A 15,888-nucleotide genomic window follows, 5' to 3' on the forward strand; every position below is an offset into this window, starting at 1 on the left:
AGTCTTGGTTCCTTGTCTCTAAGATGGAGAAGGGTGGACCCCTATGGTCATTTCCAGTCATACTTCTACTACATTCCAAGAACAAATAGCTACTGACACACTGTTCGAGCACATTTTACATGAATTAAAATGTAACTGTTAGGAAAAAATATTGTATCTAATTTACAAAGGAGGGGTTAAAGTTTCAGAATGGCAGAGGCAGAATTCAAACACAGGTTTGTCATCCCCCCAAGTTCTGTGCTCTTTCCACTCTGCTGTGTTGTATAGCATTACTCCACCCTGCCTTTTCTCTTAAATTTAAGGAGATATGATCTAAGAGATAAACACTCTTATAAACAAATCACTGCAAAACAAGGTGGCATGTCATAAGGGAAAAACCCAGAAAATGTGGAGGATTGTGTCTCTAAATCTTAAGGAGATGAGAAGAAAACTCATCACAGAGATCTGCAATATAGTAAATAGAGCACTGGCCAGAGAGTCAGGACATGTGAGTTATAATATAGACCATACCACTCACTTAACAAGTATCCCTGGACAAGCAGTGCTCTGGGTGTCAGTTTTCTCATCAGCAAAATGAGAGGATGTCCAGGGTCCTTTGGGTTCCAGCATTCAATGCTTCTTTGATTCCCAAGGATGGAAAGCATGCTTCTGGTTATGGTTATAAGTACAAGCCCAGGAGTTTAAAAAAAATTAATGAGATGTTAAGTACTTGTGATGATTTTTAGTGGATAAGGGATTTGGGTAGGGCCTGGAATAATGGAGGTGATTTGGAAAATTCATGAAGCATTTTAGTTCCTTTTAAATATACGAGAGTAGCTAACTATCTAAAGCAATTCTTTCTATAAAATGAATCGTCTGCACTCCCTTCCCTATCTATCTTTTGTACAATTCAATTTTTCATATAGCAAGTTCATTTAAAGGGAGAGCCACCTATACTAGAAAACACAGTGAGGAATTTGCCATGCTCTTGGGGCACTAGTATCATTTTTAAATACGAAAACCATACAAATGTGTTCAAAATTCAAGTTTAAAGTGGAAGGACTGAGAGAAGTCATTTTTTTTCCCGTGATCAACCACTGCAAAGCATGTCTCCCCACAAACCAGCTGAGCCCTTTGCTAGGCAGCAGAAGCCTCTGGCATTTTTCTGCTTTTCAACTCTCAGTCATTTGGGAGGTGGGGCAAAGCCATTGCAGTCTGCAAAGTTTACCCGGAATGTGCTGGTGCTACAAGAAATCATTTGACATCTATTATATTTCTCCTATAGAAGAGAGGTGGCTATCAGCTACAGTAGCGATTTCTTTTCAAAAGGGTTTAATTGGGGTATTTCTCATGGGCCAAATTCTAACTCACTGTCTTTACGTGTGCCTGTTAGGAAAATAGTGGAAATATCCTATATAATAAAGGGGTATGTGCAAATTAACCCTCAAGCCCTCAAAAGATGGCTGCCTACTACCAGGCCGGCAGGGGGTTACTGAGGGGTGACCAAACAACTGAGCAAGCAGGCTGCGTGGGGCGACCAGGCTGGCAGGGGGCGGTTAGTGAGGGACAACCAAACGACTGAACAACAGGCTGCGTGGGGTGACCAGGCTGGTGGGGGCAGCCATGAGGGGTGACCAGGCCAGAAGGGGGAGCAGTTGGGGGTGACCAGGTCAGTGGGGGGCAGTTAAGGGTGACCAGGCCAGTAGGGGGCAATGAGGGGCAAGCAGGCTGACAGGGGAGCAGTTGGGGGCAATTTGGCTGGTGGGGGAGGCAGTTAGGGGTGACCAGGCCAGTGGGGGGGGAAGTTAGGAGCGACCTGGCCGGCAGCAGGGGGCAGTTAGGGGTGACCCGACTGGCATGCAGGAAGGGCAATCAGGCTGGCCGGGGGGGGGGCTCAGTTAGGGGCCACCAGGCAGGCAGGCAGGTGAGTGATTAAGGAGCTAGCGGTCCAGGATTGTGAGATGGATTTCAGACATCCCCCATGGGATCCTGGATTGAAGAGGGTGCAGGATGGGCTGAGGGGACGCCCCAGTGCATGAATTTTGTGGACTGGGCCTTTAGTACAAAGTAATAGCAACAACAGAAGTCTGAGGACTGCTGTCCCAGGCTGCATCCTCTGCAAATAGGCAGAAAAACAAAACAAACAAAAAACACCAGTGTCCCTGCTGCCTAAGCTGCTGCTAATATGGCATAGTTCCTAGAAAGGTGTGGCAGAAGGGCTCGGGGTGCAGACTGTGCTTTGCGTGACCATGGAAATATATATATAATAACCTGAAAAAACTCCGTTTAACCTATTTTTACAAGTAGCACTCTGACTAGGGGGGCTGGCAGAGAGATTAGTTTCACGTAGTTGAGTTACACACTTGTGAGCTGCTTTTCTGGAGTATGGATTTTCTCCCGTGTAGGCAGGCTAGCATCTTTTTTTTGAGGTGAGCCAGAAGGTGGCCTTATAGTTTTATTGGAAGTGTTGAATGATTTTCCTTGCAATAAATTTGTGCCTTTCGTTGGTATTTTCCGAAGTGCGACTTTTGCAGCTGATGGAAATCGGCTCACTTCTGTTCTGTAACTTCGTGTCTTGTTGATGATTTATTTGTTCAGTAGCAGAAACTATGACAAATTGTGTGAGGCGGCCTCATTTACTTTTTAGCTGCAATAGCCCTGAAGAATTTACATGTAAATGCAACTGTGAATGTTTTACATTTCATGAGCATGTGGGCACTTGTCTTTGAAAGTCAAGTGACATTTTTTCACATAGACTGAACTTAACACTTCCCACACCTCACAGGTTATATTATTCTGAAATGTGAAATCTGACAGGCTGTGTTTTCCTGACTGCCAAGTGGGAGAGTAAGTCTCTATTTTGTGTTTTTCTTCTCTCCTTTTAGACATGCAGAGCAGCCCACACAACCAGTTCACCTTCAGACCCCTCCCGCCGCCACCGCCACCTCCTCATGCCTGCACCTGTGCAAGGAAGCCGCCCCCTACAGCGGACTCTCTTCAGAGGAGGTCCATGACTACCCGCAGCCAGCCCAGCCCAGCTGCTCCAGCTCCTCCAACCAGTACACAGGATTCGGTTCATCTGCATAACACCTGGGTTTTGAACAGCAACATACCATTGGAGACCAGGTACTTGAACTATTACTGACCCCGCTAAACTTAAGGATTAGCAGACAATGATTCTACTGAGTGCAGAAACCCATCTTACCATAAATATCCGCAAAGACACTCATTGGAAGAGAGATGCAGAGCCCTTCACAAGCACAAATGCACACATAGGAACACACATCTAGATCCAGGCCCGCCAGCAGACACAGGCCAGAGCAGATACACGTGAAAAGATGAAACCATAGATGCCTAATCATTCCAAAGGCAGACACCCATTAAAACATAGGAAACAAAGCGATTACTTAAGACTATCATTGCTTCCTCAAACTACTAAAAGGCAATCATCCCTCTTTTAAAGAAATGGGAAGATCCAAACACAATTGGAGGAACAGCAATAGTGGGCATTTTATTTATTATAGGATTCTTTGAAATAGTAACTTGCCTTCCAACATTTTAAGAAGGGATTTGCTTCATGAATTGGACGTCCTTGTATAATTTTAAAAACTTGATTCTGCCGTTAGGATGAAGTTTGGTCTTTTGAGCAAAGAAGTTTGCCTCTATTTTTCTGTCACTTCATGTATTTAGGTTTCCAGAGTCACTCCTCAAATCTTTGTCATGTGATTAAAATTCTACTCCTCCACAGCTCTAGGTCCCTTAATCATAATATATTTTTAGCACAACCTGTGATTAACTGAGAAACTGTTCATCATTTCCAGTCACTATCTTAAATAGAAAATTACAACTTTCTATTAATATGAAAAACATTACCTAATAAAACACAGTATTCTGTTATCTTATAAATTCAAGGACTCCCCCTTGTCTTCTCTATGCCTTATTTAGATCTACCACCAAAATTTTTTCTAAATACATTTGTATGTAAACAGTTGGTGTAATATATAACTTCATAAGCAATGTTTGGTGTCAATTCTGATCAATTTCTATCCCACTATCTGGTAATGGGAATAGAAATGGGAGGACTAATAAACCCACATTATAAGGCTGCTTATTTTTTCCCTAAGCAGCATATTAAGTTAAATGCCAGGCATGGCATCACAGAATATGTCACCACGAACAAACCAAAAGCACTTTGGCCCAAATCCAGGAAACTCTATATCATCCATCACTTACTAGATTACATAGTTTCATAAAGTGATGTTTCTGCTATCTTCCAAGAGAAAATATAGCAGTCAGCACATATGGTGAAGATAACCCAATTAGAACTGTGCTAGTGATAGGGTTTGTATAGTGTTCTTTTTTATTTTTTAATTGAAGGCAGGGAGGTGAATGAAGTGAGCAAAGCAGTGACTAATGTACAGTATATCTTCAAGGAGTTTTCACTAACAGTGGTGATTACTCATTCTTCTTTTAATTCCTTTGCAGGGCTTAGTGACAGAGAGCTAAGGAAACACTGGGGCAATCTGGCTAACTAGCAATCCTGACAAGCAAACACACTCCTTTCCTCCAAGAAGCCAAATAACAGGAAATCTGAAAGGAGTATGGGGAATGGGCTCTGGCAAGTGGAGAGAGAGAACTATTCTTATTTGAAATGTACATCTAGGCATGTTTGTACAAACTACACCCACGGACCTTCTGTATCTATGCAAGGAATGTATTAATTGCTCTCAGTTTCATAAGACACTGAGAAGAACATAAGTTTTCATGTGAGACTGAGCAGAGAGTACCTTTTTAGTATATTTGAAAATATATTCTGTATCACAAAGATGAATTTTTTAAAATCCTAGAAAACCTATCAGTCTGATCAGCTGGGATTTTCCAAATACAGCCTTTAAAATGTTTTCATGTGTATTCAATCAAAGGTAACTGTGGGTGACCTGACACCTACTCATGAGCTGTGCAACATAGCCTCTGTGAGCCTCAGCTTCCTCATCTGTAAAAACGAATAGAAAAAGGCCTGTCTCAACAGGTTGTTAGGAAGATCAAGCTAGTTTTTCAGAAAGTACTTCATACATTGTAAAGCACTATACAGTTCAAAGGAAATATTGCTACCTGTACTAAGTGGTCACCTGCCTCTCTTTAAATACTATCTTCATAATAGGGAACTGACTTATTCCTAAGGCATTCCGTGTCATCTCAAACAGCTACTGGAAAGTTATTATTGAACCAAAATCTCCCACCTCTTAACTCTGCCCGTTTCTCCCAGATCTGGCTCCAGGGTCTCACAGAATAAATAAAGTCCCTCTCACACCTGAAAGCCCTTCAGTATTCCTGATTCTTCTCTTCTTTGAGCTAAATGTGTCCCCAGTTCCTTCAGCTATTCCTCGAATTAACTGGTTTCAAATCCTCCATCCTGGTCTCTCTGCATGTCAGTCCCACATTTCAGTTTGTCCAAACTGCTGTTGAAGTGTCATGGCCAAGGCAGAACGTAGGTGTGGGTTCTTAGGAGGCTCTTTGGTTGCAAGGAGCAGAGGTCACTCAGGTTGCCTGGAGTATTTGCAAGCATCTTTTTAAGTATTTAGTCAGTTCCTAGGAACCCAGGAAATTTTGGTAAATTCTCACTGCCAGGTAAGCCCTATGGGTCTCTGGCACTAATATGACTCGGCAGTCCTCTAAATATTTGCCCCCTCTCTGTCTCTTTCTTTGTCCAATAGTGTATCATCAGCTCATTATATTTTTTATCTACCACATAGTTTCTACTTTGTCATAACATTGTCTAGTTTCCACTGCCACCACGTGACTCCACTGTACCCACTGGCATCTCTCACTCCATCACTTCAGCTGCATGTCCCATTGCTAACTATCTGATTATCTTGTAGTAAAAGAAAATTATGTTCCTTTTACTATTATAGGTTCTTGGCTGAAACTACCCTATAATAAAAGCTTACCAGGGCAAAAACAAACAGAAGTTTAATAATATGTGTACCTCCTGTATACACAGGAGACACCCAGAAAAACTGAGTAATCTCCTGAAGTGGCCTAAGCCATCACCTTAAATACAATCCTATCTAATAAAGAGGGCATATGCTAATTGACCCTCATGCTGTTACAAAGATGGCGGTGCCCACAGCCAATAAGGAAGGAATATGCTAATTGACTGCCACGCCCTCAAAGATGGCAGCACCCACAGCCACAAGATGGTGGTGCCCAGTCCCCTCAGCCCCGCCGGGGCGGCAGGCGTGCAGCAAAGCAGGGCCCGCCCCCACATGGGCCCAGCCACTCCATACGCCTGCCTCTGGAATCCCCCAGTCCCTTCAGCCCCCCAGTCACTCAGGGCCGGCTCGAGGCACAGGCAATCCTTGGATGGCAGCTGTGCAGCTGCCCAGGGCTGCCCGAGGCTCAGGAAACCAGGGCCGGCCAAGGCTTGTGCTGCTGGCAGTGGCAGCAGCAGAGGTGTGATGGGGCATCACCTTCTCCTGATCACTGGGTCACCTCCCTCCCCTGAGAGCTCCTGGACTGTGAGAGGGGGCAGGCCGGGCTGAGGGACCCCTCCCCCCGGCTCCAGTGCATGAATTTTCATGCACTCTAGTCTTTAGATTAATGACAAAAGAAAGATGTTGGGGGTGGGGAGCCAGTTATGGGAGATTATTAGGAAAGGCACAGTGAAAAAGAGTAAAGTTGTTATTCCTTCTCAATTATTAAGAGTCTCCAGAGAGCCCTGGCCACACTGTCTCAGTTGGTTGGAGTGTTGTCCCGTGAACCAGAAGGTGGTGGGCTTGATTCCTAGTCAGGGCACATACCCAGATTGTGTGTTTGATTCCCAGTTGGGGCATATACAAGAGTCAACTCATTGATGTTTCTCCCTCCCACTAAGGTTTCTCTCTCCCTCTCTTTCCTCCTCTCTCTCAAAAAATCAATTTTAAAAAGAGTCTCTAAGGATTGACTCATCTTCCTCCTCCTGGTACAAGGAGGTAGACACCGTTACAAATAGAAATTTCCCATATACATGTAAACAACTCTTACAAAAGTTAATTTTTACTTGGCTTTCAGAGCTTCTCCTGTGTTTGCATTTAATTAAAAATAATCAGCCCCAAATAAGAAAAATGCCAGAGAAAAATAGGGGTGGCAAATTCTGCTCCCCTTCAGTTCAAAAACCTGAGAGGGGGAAATCTATGAGCCCAGTTCACCTCTTTTGTGCTAGGCTGCATTTAAGTTTCTTAGCAAGCCCTGTCAGTTATTCCCTTAGTCAGCTGAGGCTGAGCGGAGACAAAGGTTCTATGATTAATAAAAGCACCAGCATGGCCATTTTGGCCACCCCTTGAACAAGGGCTGGGAGTAGATCTGAAGTGCCTTAGATGAAACTCTTCCCAGACAATTGCCTTGATTGACTCATTTAGGAATGGCCAGCAATCAGTTGTGTCCCTTCTTCTGTTTCCATTAATGCTGTTCACTTCAATATCAGCTTTTTCTGATAGCCACATACACTACTGATACACATCAAGAATACTTTTAACTAAACTCTTAAAACTTTTTAACAAGTTTTGAGGCTAAGCCACACTTTAATATATAATTATATAGTTGAAGCTATTTTAAGTTGTGTTTTTGGGATGAGGGAGGAATGCAGGTGGAAATATGTTTAGAGGCTTGATTTTACCTAATTTGATTTCAACTCGTTATCCTGTGGAGATGTAGCTTAATTCTAATTCTGCCATACAAAGTATTTGCATAGCATTGCTATCATAATTGTGCCATCAGTAGGTTTGTTAGGTATGCTTTCTTCATTTTCATGTAGGTCATTAATAAAAATAGTTCATTGGACAAGATCAAGATCAGAGCTCTGTGGCATGCCACTGGAACCTTCCTGCAGGTTGATATTTTTCCATCAGGCAGCATTCTTTTACTAAACATACAAGACACATTTCTCCATCTTGTTCACAGGCATATCATGAGAGACCTTGTCAAAAGCCTTGCTGATATCCAGATATAGCATACATATGTTTTCATTGATCTGTCAATCCAATAACCATGTCAAAAATATAAATGAAACAAAATTTGTCCTACATGACTTGTTCTTAGAGAATATATGCTGCCTTCTCATGGTAACTGTTTTTTTCTAAGTGCTTATAAATCAACCTTTTAAATAACCTATTCTAGAATTTTACACTCATTCAACATAATGTTTCTTGGTCTAGTCCAGTGATGGCGAACCTTTTGAGCTCGGCATGACAGCATTTTGGAAAATCCTAACTTAACTCTGGTGCCGTGTCACATATAGAAATTTTTTGATATTTGCAACCATAGTAAAACAAAGATTTATATTTTTGATATTTATTTTATATATTTAAATGCCATTTAACAAATAAAAATCAACCAAAAAAATGAGTTTGTGTGTCACTTCTGACATGTGTGTCATAGGTTTGCCATCACTGGTCTAGTCTAAGGAGCCCTTGAGCTTCCTGTCCCTTTAGAAAACCAAAGTCAATATTTGCTGTCTTCTTTCTTCTGACACATTTTACTATACCACAGTCTTGAAACTTTAACTACTATGAGTAGGTAATCCAAGCAACCACTCTGAGATATAATTTTAATTCATTTAGAGCAGTTGAGTGCCTTCTTATGAGCACATTGCCTCTCTTGGGCTTCCACTTACAGTTATTGATCATTATTTTTACCCTTGTAAGTCAATCATTATTCTTTTTACAAAGAAAATGAGTCATTGAGAAAGCCTCCCTAATTTTGGTCATCCAGTAACTTTGCATGAGTCGCACATCTGTCCTAGCCTTGTTCTTCTTGCTCTAAACATCTATATAATAAAAGGGTAATATGCAAATTGACCCTAACAGCAGAACAACTGGGAATGACTGGTCACTATGACACACACTGACCACCAGGAGGCAGACGCTCAATGCAGGAGCTGCCTCCTGGTGGTCAGTGTGCTCCCACAGTGGGAGCTCTGCTCAGCCACAAGCCAGGCTGATTGTTGCCAGTACAGCGGTGGTGGTGGGAGCCTCTCCCGTTTCAGCAGCGCTAAGGATGTCCGACTGCAGCTTAGGCCTGCTCCCCGCTGGCAAGTGGGGATCCCCTGAGGGCTCCCGGGCTGCCAGAGGGATGTCTGACTGCCAGCTTAGGCCGAATCCCCCGGGGAGCGGGCCTAAGCCAGCAGGTGGTCATCCCCTGAGGGGTCCCAGACTGTGAGAGGGCACAGGCCTGGCTGAAGGAACCCCCTCAAGTGCACAAATTTTTGTGCACTGGGCCTCTAGTATATATATAAAAGGCTAATATGCTAAGTGTCTGACTGTTTGACCATTCAACTGGTAGCTGTGATGCTCACTGACCACCAGGGGGTAGACGCTCAACACACAGGCATGGAAACATGGAACAAACTGATGAATCTCAGAGGGAAGAAGGGTGTAGGGAAGGTGGGAAGAAATTAACCAAAGATCTTATATGCATACTAGAGGTCTGGTGCATGGATTCATGCACCGGTGGGGTCCCTCAGTCTGGCCTGCACCCTCTCCCTACCTGGGACCTCTCAGGGGATGTCGGACTGTCAGTTTCAGCCCAATCCCCACAACCCAAAAACTCTTAAGTCATTTTTAGCAGTTTTTTCAAGCTTCAGGCTCATCTAGGGTATGACCCTTCTTGGTGTTATTTTCATCACAGCCTCTTGTATGTATTTATTTTTATAAATCTTTATTATTGAAAGTATTATATATGTCCCTTTTCCCCCCATTGTTCTCTCCTTCCTCCCCTCCCCATCCTTCATCACCCACTGTCTATGTCTATGGGTTATGAATATACGCATATGAGTTCATTAGTTGATATCCTTGAGTTTCATCCCTTTATTTTGGTACATGTTCTGTTTTTAAATTTTATTTTCAATTATAGTTTACATCCAATATTATTTTGTATTAATTTCAGGTGAACAGCATAGTGGTTAGATAATCATATACTTTACAAAGTGTTTTCCTAATATTTCCAGTATCTGCTTGGCACCATACATAGTTATTACAATATTATTGACTATATTTCTATGCTGCACTTTATATTCCCATGACTATTTTGTAGCTACCAATCTGTACTTTTCAATCCCTTCACCTTTTTCACCCAACCCTCTCCCTTCAGGCAACCATCAGTCTGTTCTCTGTATCTATGAGTGTGTTTCTATTTTGTTAGTTCATTATATTATTCTTTAGTTTCCACATGTAAGTGAAATCATATGCTATTTGTCTTTCTATGACTGACTTATTTCACTTAATATAATACTCTCTAGGTCAGCCGTGGGCAAACTACGGCCCGCAGGCCGGATCCGGCCCATTTGAAATGAATAAAACTTAAAAAAAAAAAAGACCGTACCTTTTTATGTAATGATGTTTACTTTGAATTTATATTAGTTCACACAAACACTCCATCCTTGCTTTTGTTCCGGCCCTCCAGTCCAGTTTAAGAACCCATTGTGGCCCTCGAGTCAGAAAGTTTGGCCACTCCAGCTAGGTCCATCCATGCTGTCAAAAATGGTAAGGTTTCATTTTTATGGTGAAGTAATATTCCATAGTGTACATGTTTATACATGTTCTTTAGAAACCTAAACTGAATGGTAAGCTCCCAGTACAGGCACACAGGTCTATAGGCAAAAACCTTACCAACTTTAAATTCATCTCTTTTTTAGAGTGTCTCAGGACATGGGATTATACCTTTTAGCAAATTACTTTCCTAAAGTCTAAGATTTTTGCTTTATAATACACTTAGGGACTCTAAGCTAAAATGGTTGTTTTATCTAAAGATTTCTATCACCTTCAACTCACCAGTTTCTCTTTTTTGAGTCAGTGAGAGAAATATGTCTCCTTATCATTTTCTCTACCTTCTAGGAGATAGAGTCATCAACAAGGGAAGTTTGGGACTTATCCTATATTTGCCTTTAGTTAAATGATATATCTAGCAGATATCTTTGGAATTGAAATCACTCATGTTTACTACACTATTCTTAGGACACTTTGGTGATCAGTATTAGAAATGAGCATCCATTTCCCCATCTTGCCAAAAAGCTTATTGTAGATTTCCTGGTCCACCATCTATTAGCTATTTGACCTTTGTCATATTACTTCACTATGCCTCATTTTTCTCATCTTTAATGTAAGGTTGCTAGTAGCACCTACCTATGAGGCTGTTATGAAGAGTAAATGAGTTAATGGTTGCAGTATACTTAGATTAGCAGGCACATAGTAAGCACTTGATAGATGCTAGAACAATAATAGCAAAAATAATACACAAGAAACTACTCTACTTTTTGTCCCTTTCTATTTCTATCATCTAATTAAAGATGTTTTTACCCTTATGTTCATGATTTCCCCCAAGTAAAAACATACAGCTTCGTTTTACTTCCTCTCTTAGTGTTCTTTTAAATGGAATATACTCTTTCACCAATATAGTAGTCTATTTCAGCTGTTATAAACAAAATCCCCTTTACTGGGTGGTTAAAACAGGAACACTTACTTCTTACAGTTCTCGATGCTGAGAAGTCCAAAATCAAGGCACTGGCATATTCAGTGTCTGATGAGAACCCGCTTCCTAATTCATAGACTGCTATCTTCCCCGTGTCCTCATATGGCTGAATGGATGGATTCTCCTTTTGAGGGCACTAATACCAATAATGAAGGCTCCACCTTCATGACCTAATCACCTCCAAAAGCTCCACTCCAAATACTATCACACCGGGGTGGTTTAGTTTTCAACATATGAATGGGGTAGGTACAAATATTCAATTCACAACAACCAGCAAATTCCAATTATGAGAACCATTTCCTCTCCTAAGTTTTGATGGCACATATCTGTGAGGCTTTGTAAGATTGCTCTGTGATAAATCTCCAGAACAGCTTTTGGATTGTTACCTGTCTTCTGTCATTCATAGAAACAGTGCAATGACTACCTAGTACATTCAAGGCTATGCCTGCCCTGGACCCTTCCTTACTCAGAATCAGACTTTCTGGCTCCTCCTCTAAGACTTCTCTCAGCATTCCTAATGTCTGGATTATCTGTTTTATGGTTGGGTGAGGGGAATGTCTTTCACAACCTGGAAAGAAGGGACCATTGCCAGAGATGAAATGGAGAACCTGGATGATATATTAAGCATATATGCTTAAAGAGCCTTGGACTAAGCTACTTATATGGTTGTAAACTTGGACACATTATTTAACTTCCATGGTCTTTGTTTCTCCATCTGTTGTAAAGAAAATTACATACCCTACCTTGTGGGGTTGTTTTGAGAACTGAATAAGATAATAGATATAAACTGTCTGCTCCAAGCTGGGCACATAGAAAGTGTGCAATAAATATTTTTATTTTCAATATAAGAACCTAGAATTGCCCCACTGTCAAGGATAGAAATTTAGTCACTAGAGTTCAGAGAGTGCATTAGCTTTAATCTGCCCTAATAGTATCCAATATTCACATAGACCTCCCAGTCTGTGGATTGTTGAGCATGCCCTGCACAGGGAGGCATTCAGTGAGCAGTTACTGATTATTCATCATGTACTGTTGTTACTCTGAGGAATGAGTCCTTGTACTCAGGAAACTTGGGGTCTAGTACTAGTAATAATGATAGCTAAATATATAGCATCATACCAAACACTGTTCTAAGTATTTATTTTTATTTATTTATTTTTAATCTTTATTGTTGAGAGTATTACAAATATCCCCCTATTTTTCCCCACTGCCCCCAACCCGGTTCCCACCCCACCCCAGCCCTTCACCACCCTACTGCCTGTGCCCATAGATAAGGTCTTTGATTAATCTCTTCTGAGTATTTATTAATCAACTGCTTTAATCCTTACAATAACTCCATGTAGTAGGTACTGTTGGTGTTACCATCTTCATTGACAGATGAGGAAACTGAGGTCCAGAAGGGTTAAAGAACTTTGAAAAATCCTACAAGTATGACGTAGCAGATCCAGGTCAAACTTGAACCCAGGCTGTGGGTCTAGGTCTTCACATTCAACTACTTGCTGTGTTAGGGAAAGCCAAGCAAAATAAAAAACAATACATGAGAAGTGCTGCTTTAAATTTAAGTTATTCCATGGTAGGGAGGCTTGGAGGTAGTCGACCTAATCCAGGTAAGAATAGTGGTGACAAAGGAAGTATTGAGATAGTTGAAAGAAGGAAAATGGAAATTTCCCTGTGAAAATGGCTTAAAAGTCATTTTTATATAAAATCATGAGGAGGCATTAGGTAAAAATCGGAAGAAAGGACATTCTGGGAAGAACATATTGCACTCGAAATCATACACAATCACCAGTTATTTATTTCAGTAATATTAGACATTATTCTTCCTGTTCTTCCTCTCCCTTTTCTCCATTTTCTATTTCAACCCTTTTAATAGGTTGGCTATTCTGTGAGCAAATGTTTCATCTAATACTAATAAGGATAATCATTCTGGAAACAAAAGCCCATAATCCATAAGGTATGAGCCAGAAATCTAAATTTCATTCTGAAATTCCTACTGTTAAATTGCCATGGTCTCTTTCCTTATCAAGGGACCCATCTTTGCATATACTAGAGTTCATAAATCTTCTTCTGTGATTTTCTCCAGAAAATTTCTTCCTTCCTGTGTAATAAGCCTTGATACCTAAGTTATTTTGTTTGTGCCTTCTTCATAAAAGTTTTTAAGAGTGGCTAAGTATTTGGATTGTAGAAACCAGTAGATGCGGTTTTGAGGTTCAGTTCTGCTCTTTACTAGTTTTATGTTCCTAGGCAAATTATTGAAAGTTTCTTAACCTCAGTTTTCTGATCTTAAAAATGGGTTAATAGCCCTGGCCATTGTGGTTCTGTTGGTTGAATATTGTCCTGTATACCAAAAGGTCATGAGTTTGATTCTCAGTAGGGCACATATCCAGGTTACAGGTTCCATCCCTGGTTGGGGTGCATGCAGGAGGCAACCACTCGATGTTTCTCTCTTCAAATACTAACCCATAAAAGTAATTTCCCCAATGGTGGTTATATTTCTTTATTATATAGTACTACTAAAATCTAACATTTATAAGTAGTCCCCATACTCAGGATATTTGCATTGTAAAAATAGATATAGAGACATAATGTTTTCCTTTAATAATGACTAGAGACAAAAAAGTTCAGATTATACATATTCAGTGCTTAGATTCAACAATATCTCATGCTTTAATCCTTTAATAGCACTGGGGTTAGCAAAATCTATCTTTAGCCATAGATTTAAAGATTCTTTTTAAGACAGGAAAAGACTTTGTAGAACTAATCTATGACCTATAAATCCTGTTTACTCCAGATGAACAGGAATCAACCAAGCTCTTCAGCCTACACACAGTGATGGATGTGGTATATGTTAAATTTACATAAAGGAGAGTTCTGTAGTCTTAAAAATATATTTTACATATTGAGAGTAAAAATATATAATAATAAAAGCGAAATATGCTAATTAGACCAGACGTCCTTCTGGACGACCTTCCAGACAAACTTCTGGACAAAGCCTGGCCTGCCTGGGTCCTAGGTGCCTGCTGGCGACCGGAGGGAAGCCTGGGTCCTGGGTGCCAGAGGGAAGCCAGTGCCAGCAACCGGGGGAAGGAAGGCCTACTCTTGCATGAATTTCACACATTGGGCCTCTAGTATATCTATAATAGTCTATTGTGCTTAGGCCATGAAGGACAGTATTTTGGAGATTATTATGATAGAGTCCCTAGTCACTTTGGTTGTGCTAAGATTTTAAAAAATGCTTTTGAATTGACTATTCTCAGTTTCATCCTATTTAATCAGAAGGAATATACTAATTGACCCTCATGTCATCACAAAGATGGCGGCGCCCACAGCCAATAAGGAGGGAATATGCTAATTGAATGCCCTGCCCTCAAAGATGGCAGCGCCCACAGCCACAAGATAGTGGCGCCTGCCTCTGGAGTCCCCCAGTCCTCTCAGCTCCCCAGCCATCCAGAGCTAGCCCAAGGCACAGGCAAGCCTCAGATGGCGGATGCCCCGCTGCCCAGGGCTGCCCGAGGCTCAGGTAACCAGGACTTGCCAAGGCTTGCACTGCTGGCAGTGGCAACAGCAGAGGTGTGATGGGACATCGCCTTCCCCTGATCACCGGGTCGCCTCCCACCCCTGAGGGCTTCTGGACAATATATGATGAGGAAGGGCAAAAAGGTTGCTATAGAGATTCCCCTAAAATTTAATTTTTGTTTGCTTTCTAATTTTATCAATCATCTCATTTTCAAATGAGAAAGCAAACAAAAATTAAATTTTAGGGGAATCTCTATAGCAACCTTTTTGCCCTTCCTCATCATATATTCTTCAGTCTCCTAGGTTGAATATTTATAACCAGAAATATGTGGTTTTGATCAAGAGAAAAAATAATTCTTAACAACTTAATTGAATACAAAGTTACTTATCTAGTTACTCATAATAAATATTTTCATTGCCATGTCATATTAATTAATAGACATGTATTTATTATATTTTACTAAAAATATGACATATATTTGAAGTAGCAAACAAGTATTTCCTGTCAATTATTCTCTTTATTTTCTACAGAGGTGTGTGTGTGTGTGTGTGTGTGTGTGTGTGTGTGTGTGTGTGTGTAAGACATTCTATTAAACATCTCCCTTTGGGAAAATCCAACTGGTTCTTTATTAATTTCACAACACAAAAATGTTTGTAACTTTATAAGCACGAGATATTATCAGGTTATGTTTTGAGGTCTTTAAAATATCTCTGCAAGAATCATGAAAGTACAGTACTGAGTATTCCAATTAAGAAATAGGAATGCTCAAAAAGAATTGTCCCCTTTGGCGAACAGATAAGCAAATCAACAGTAACATCTGCTTCTCTGTTCTGTTACTTTTTTTGGTGTGATATCTAAGGTTATAAGAATGTGAGTAATATTTTAAATGA

The 15,888-nt window shown here is 40.9% G+C and overlaps 1 protein-coding gene across 2 annotated transcripts in view; it reads left to right on the top strand.

Moving 5' to 3' along the window:
* The window catches only part of TENM1 (teneurin transmembrane protein 1), a 641,347-nt gene that overhangs the window by 220,919 nt on the left and 404,540 nt on the right, over positions 1-15,888 (top strand). The window contains exon 4 of one of the 2 annotated variants that reach the window (XM_059680479.1): positions 2,865-3,105. In XM_059680479.1, the coding sequence (XP_059536462.1) occupies positions 2,865-3,105 (241 nt within the window). Of the gene's footprint in view, positions 1-2,864; positions 3,106-15,888 lie in introns of those variants that run through there. The other variant, XM_059680478.1, reaches the window with a different exon arrangement.

Source organism: Myotis daubentonii, chromosome X (assembly GCF_963259705.1).
Source record: "Myotis daubentonii chromosome X, mMyoDau2.1, whole genome shotgun sequence".
NCBI lineage: Eukaryota > Metazoa > Chordata > Mammalia > Chiroptera > Vespertilionidae > Myotis > Myotis daubentonii.